The sequence below is a fragment of the Meleagris gallopavo genome, chromosome 19, assembly GCF_000146605.3.
Source record: "Meleagris gallopavo isolate NT-WF06-2002-E0010 breed Aviagen turkey brand Nicholas breeding stock chromosome 19, Turkey_5.1, whole genome shotgun sequence".
NCBI lineage: Eukaryota > Metazoa > Chordata > Aves > Galliformes > Phasianidae > Meleagris > Meleagris gallopavo.
In genome coordinates this window covers 7,384,362-7,390,710 of record NC_015029.2, presented here as the reverse complement: position 1 = coordinate 7,390,710, position 6,349 = coordinate 7,384,362, and the positions used below count along the sequence as shown (strand labels likewise).

General features: G+C 46.5%; 1 protein-coding gene across 1 annotated transcript in view; it reads right to left on the bottom strand.

Moving 5' to 3' along the window:
- Positions 1–359: 359 nt before the first annotated feature.
- The window catches only part of COL5A1 (collagen type V alpha 1 chain), a gene marked incomplete at its 5' end in the record, with an annotated part of 100,067 nt that continues 94,077 nt past the window's right edge, over positions 360–6,349 (bottom strand). Inside the window, 2 exons of the mRNA XM_019621304.2 lie at positions 360–1,573; positions 3,835–4,068. Coding sequence (XP_019476849.1) covers positions 1,427–1,573; positions 3,835–4,068 — 381 coding nt within the window. The remainder of the gene's footprint in view (positions 1,574–3,834; positions 4,069–6,349) is intronic.

Here is a 6,349-nt window from a genome sequence, read left to right as displayed (position 1 = left end):
CATCAATTAGCACCACAAACATTCAGCCACCAACACGACCTGGTGTGATCACCGCCATATAAATGCATGAATACTTTTTTGAAAAGGCGTAAGCACTTTTAATACGTCCTACGTGGGCCCTCTAAGCTCCCATAATGCAAAGAAGAGATCTTCTGCATAGCAAATATGAAGCTGGCATGCATTTATAACCAGAGACCGGAGCAGAAGTGTGCAGTCTGTGTTGGAAGCAGCTGAAGCAGCGGTCAGTGGGAGATTGGCCAATGGCAGAGTCCAACCAGTGTAGTGTTAATGTTATTCGAATAGATAGCACCAAAAAGAGACATGTAAAAACAAAACAGCACCTTTTTTTTTTTTTTCCTTCTCCTTTTTTTTTTGTTGTTGTTGTTGTTTTACACTCAATATCCCAAGAGGACAAATGGATCTTCCCTGCCACTGCAATCTGCCACTGGGAATAGATTTTTTTTTTTTAAATTATTATTATTTTAAAAGAACGCTGAAGGAAACATGGAGGCGAGAAGAATTAACTTAAAACACATACATGAAGGTGAAGCAGGGGCACAAAGAGGCAGAGATGCAAACTGCAGCCTGCTTTGTAGGGCTCTGTAGCAAAAAGAGGCTTTGCTTTCCTTATTTTGGAGCACATCATTCCAAAGGCATCAGTGGCTGCGGGAGTATGGCCTCAGCTGCATCCCCCGGTGGGATGGCAGCAGTCAGGTGGGGTCACATGCATGTTTTGAAGCCAGGAACGTGGGAACATTTCAAATAATATACAACACAAATATTTACTTACAAACATACAAAAATATAAGCACCTTTAAGACACGGGAAAGAGATGCCCAGGGTGGCTTTTAGCGATCGAATTGGTCGGGTTAGATTTTGTAAGAAGTGGGATTAGGTGATTCTATGAAGATACTACAGATTCTGGAAACGGCCATTATATCTGCTTGCTAGACCCGATGCAAATCTCACAGAAGTCAATGAGATGACCATGAAGAACTTCAACAGGGTTTGCAAGAGAGCCGGGATTCAACGTCAAGCTGAGCGCGGGAGTTTCAAGTTATTATCCATTTTTTCCTTAGAGACGAACAAACAAAAACCTGCAGAGAAGCACTTGGCATCATCTGGCGGAGAGAAGAAGTCTTGGATGCGTTTCCATCTCAGAACACGCAGGGCAGGTCCATGGGCCACGTGGGCAGCGTCAGGTCATGCGATTCTGCGCGGGTGCCGCGGCACAGAGGAACTGGGGCAAAACGAAGAACAAAACAAAACGAAAAGGAAAGAACCCATCGCTGTCCAGTTTCAGAACGTGCATGTGACGACGAGGAACTCTTTTTTTTTTTTTTTTTCTTCTTTTCTTTTTTAATTAATTAAATGGCGCAATGAGGTTACGAGGTTGCTCATTTGGAGACTAGTTTTCAGGTGGCTCTTAGCCCATGAAGCAAGCTGGTCCCACCTCGAATCCAAATTTCTGTGATGCTTCTCCGAAGTCATTGAACATGATGTCGACGATAGGCACTTGCTCGACCTTGGGCGTGTTGATTTCCAGGACAGTCTTCTGATAGCCCTTCTTTGCCTGGAGGGAGAAGAGGGAGAGAGAAGAGCTCCAATGGAACCATAGAAACACTCAGATTGGAAAAGATCGTAAAGATCATCGAGTCCAACCACAACCTAACCAAACTACCCTAACAACCCACTGCTAAACCATGGCCCTGAGCACCGCATCCAAACGGTTTTTAAACACATCCAGGGATGGTGACTCAACCACCTCCATGGGGAGCCTATTCCAGTGCTTAACAATTCTTTCTGTAAAGAAGTTTTTCCTGAATGAATGAGGCAGTGCTGCCTCCAACCCAATGCCAGCGGGTTATCGTGAGCAAACATTCACTGGTCAACTAGGAATGCACAGATTATGTCACCCAGGCATTTCCTACACTAATTTGGAGGCACACTGCATCCAACTCCCCAGTAGGCACCACTGAGGATGCTGCAGAGATGGCTGCCCTGAGCACTCACTTTGGAGCTGTTCCATGAGGATGGAGTGGCCCTAACACTGCTTTCAGCATAGCTCAGAGCTGGAACAAGAGCTTGGCAGTACTGCTGTGGCTGTGGTATAGTTGTTTTGCCTCCCCAAGGACACGCACGGATTGTTGAGCAAATATAAGCAATTTAATTTGAATATATTAGTTTGACTATTATCCGAGCGCTACCGAAAAACCCGCATTTAAAGTTTGATGGAATTCACAAGGTGATGTGTTGTCTTTTTATCGTGCCTGCTAGCCATACAGTTATTTCTGAAATATAAATAATTATTGGAGGAGCAGAAGTGCACCCGGGAGCATACAAAGCTGCACAAACAAGTGAATTTATGGAGCAGCTTTTGGCTCTACCTTACCCTCTGATTTGTATGTCTCAGAAGAATAGGCTGTATCATAGTTACTGAGAAAGGGCTGTAAGATCAGGAAAAACATATTCAAATAATGGCCCAAACATTAGCCCTGGAGCTCCTCCGGCGCTGGCTGCAGCAGCCTCAATCACAGCCAGGGTTTGGAGCTTCTTGGGGCCTCTGCAGCAATGCCGTGCTGGGTAACCAGGCCTCATTTTTCACGTTAAGGCTCTTAAACTTATAGATATTGCCAGTGTTTCAGCAAGGATGACCTGCTGAGGTCCCAGAGACAGTACAGGAATGCAGTAGAGGCAGAGCACTGCCCTGCGAGGCTCTCACAGCATCTTACTGGGATATGGCTCTGCACCAAATCTATCCCTGTAGGATGCACTGAATCCCCTCAGTGTCTTTTACCTCCTCTCCAGAGCCTTGCAGAGAGGGGCAGGAGGAAGGGCTGAAGCTTGGAAGCGATGCCCAAAGCCCTGTGCCCCTCCACCAGCTCACCAGCCCATGCTGCTCCCTGCTTTGCTCCTGCCAGTCTTTACCTTGCAGCACTAAGGCTGGTTGTGCTGACAGCAGCCGGTGCTACAGCCTCTAGTAAGCAGCAACCAAGCAAATAAACTCAAAGGAGCTCCAGTCCCGTTTCCAGGCAAATATTCCTCATTAAGAAGAAGGAAGAGGAATGCAGGGCACCTGAACAGCATCACTTAACCTAAAAGGATTTTCATCAGATGCATCTGCCTTAAAACGTGCAGCATGTGGTCTGCAGCTTCCCTGAGACTTACAAAGGAGAAGAGAGGAGAGGGCACTTTTTTGCTGAGGACAAGTTGTGTTACCCAGAAACACGTGGTATTGAGGATAAACCTCCCCATGCGACTTCTGGGCGTTTTCAGCAGAGGGATGAATGCCCTTTTCCTCTCTTGCAGGAGTTTTAAAAGAAGTAATTCTAATTTGATTTTTCTCATTGCTCCTACAGTAAAAGCACGTCTGTCAGAACAGAATCACTTTAATCTCAAATTATGTGGAGAGATTTTGCTGTCAAACAACTCTATCATTCGGTCCCGTGGGCTTCAAGCACTGCAGTTGCAGAATGTGAGAATTATGCGTGCTTTTGCACTGACAAACCGGGTCTGGAAATAAATGCAAGCAGCACCTACTTTGCCAAATTTTCAGTTCCTGAGGGCAGATTGCTTAGAGCTCAGTCCTCAATCAGATGCCCAGCAGAAGGCAGAAGCAAAGGCTGGATGTTGTGCCACCTTTGGAAAACTCTGGACATGGCTCACAGCCAAAGAGAAGGAAAAGAGCACCATGGGCTGTGCGTGCGTGGGGAGGGCAGGGCCGCAGCTCAACATCTGAACTCAGGGCAAAAACTCAATCCTCAGAGCAACCAAATCAATGGAAATGGGGAAGCGATTTGCTCACAGACCCCTCCTGCCATCTTCCCCACGTACCGCGCAGCCATCGAATGCAGCTCGGATGTACGGGTTGTTGTCGTAGGACATCTCCTCATCGTTGGAGCCCAGGAAGCGGATGGCTTTGTCATAGCTGTCCGTGGTGGCATCGTGCCAGGCTACGGATTGGTAGCAGTTATAAGTGATGTTCTGGTGGGCCGAGGCGCTCAGCAGCCTGAGGAATGTCATCTGTACCACTCCGATGGGGTTCCCATCCGAATCCACGTAGGAGAGCTATGGGAAGTGGAAAAGGGGAAACACTGGGCAGTGAGGGGCAAAGCAATGCATTTAGGGAGCTTCAAGGACCACCAGATTTTTCCCATCCATCCTTATCCCCATGTGCATGAGCATCCTGCCCTCTGCTCCGGGGCTGGGTCTCCCCATCCCATCCTGCTCCTGCCATGCTGCATGGCATAGAGATGCTCTGGTTCTCCTGCTGTGACCTGATGGTAAGCTAAGAAAAAAACACACAAAACCAAACCAAGGGCAGGAGGAGGAGAAAGGAATGGGGATTTCAGCCCCAGCTGCAAAGTGACACAACACTGAACAAATCTGGGGATGTACATCTCTAGGCATAAAGCCAGTATTGAGCACATTTCTCCAGCTTTTGAGGAGAATGAAGATTTATGGAAGGGTCTGGGGCTTTATTCTTCTGCCCCATTTGAAACAGTTATCTGACCTCTGTAGGTATTTTGTTCTGCACACACAGGGGTGTTTCCCATTCATCTTTCCTGGATACCACCACATTGGGATTTTAAGCAATCCTTGCAACCACTTCTGCAGAAATCCTGTTCCTACTGACAGCTGCGCAGCTGCACCTGCATGGGGATTTGCTCTGTCCTGCACATCAGGTTCCTTTTCTCCCTCAAAGGAGAACGGTTTCTGGAAATCTATTTCTGCAAAACACAAGTTATTGAAGGCCCCTTCAATCCTCAGGATTCAGGCATTTCTGTCACTTTCCCTTGCGCTCCTCAACAAGGAATCACCATAGGATCAGTCAGAGCAATATTATGGACTGACTGCACTTGAAGTGGCACCTCTAGCCACAGCAAAGCCACTGGAGCAGCTCTTCAAACTGCCCTCTACGGACAGCTGACTTCTTTAAGAAATGACTGGGAGAAAAATACACACAAACAGCACAACGTTCTTCAAGGTACGGTGAGCATCAGATCACGGTGCGGGCTGCAAACAGTAGAAGAGATTCACAACCAGACAACAAAGTTCTGAGTACAAAGATGATGAAAATAAATAAAATATACCAACCGGTTGTCAGGATACTGTTGCACTGTCCTCCTGAGAGTTAAATATGACTGACCATGAGAGAGCCACGCATGCCAGGGGGAGAGAGAGCAAGAAACCACCAGGACGTAGAAGGATGGGGACATAAAATGCTGAGTACTCAGTGCATGACTCAGTGACATGTGGCACTGCCCATCGATCTGCAAGAGTTACTTTTCTGTACATTCCTATTTCAAATCGATGCTTGGTTTGGGAGCCAGACTGTGTGCTAAGTTGTTCTGCTTCTGCATGAGGTTTACAACTGGACCCACTGGGAAATGGCTGTGTGCACAAAGCGTGTTGGTTTTGCAACAACAACAACAGCAACAACAAAAAAATATCAATCCTTTCCTCTTTTTTTCTGTGCTGTAGTATTTGCCTGTGGCAGATGCCATATGGCAGTGAGGGATAACAGGATGGATGGGTGGCAGGTCTTGTTAGAGCTACCGGGAATTACGTGCGTGCATAATGCACACAGGAGGAAAGCAGAGGCCAAAAGAAAACATCTGCAACTCTCTTATCCCTCTAAATGCAGTCTGGCTGCATCACAAGGAACGCTGGGAAATTAACTCCACTGTGTCATTGATTAATGATGGTGGGGAAGCATCAAAACAAAATGGTTTCTTTGTATTCCCCGTTTATTCCATCCATCTTACTTTGGGTGTCATCAGAAGAAAGGAAAGAATTGGCATACCTGGTGTAAGCAGTATTATGGGATGTGTCATAGGCAGTGCCATGGCTCCAGGCTGGGCACAAAGGCTCTGGGGTGAGCAGAGCAGCCCTGGCAACCTGAGGGGCACCCACAACCATCCTGCCAAACCACAAACAGAATTCAACCAACTCACGTCCAGGTGAACACCTCCCCAGTTTACCAGTCTCGTAGTTCCAAATATTGACTGGTATGAATTTATTCATTTATTTATTTTTTTAAAGCAAACTTTACAGTTTTGGGGTTTGCTCTGGAAGGTCTTCTATGTGCTGGTGGCTTTTTTTTTTGCAAATGGGAAACGTGGGACAGGTAAAAGGCAAGAGAATAGCAATGCAGAAAGATGGAACAAAGTGGCACTGAAATTCCTATTTAAAAAATGGGCCCCAAGCTCTAGGGTACCCATTCAGCCTCTAAAGTAGCCGACCAACAGGCTGGAAAAAAAAAAAAAAAGGAAAAAAGGCACAGAAGATGCAGAGATGAATGTACTTGTAATATTAATTGATGAAGTGCTCTGTAATTAAGCTACGA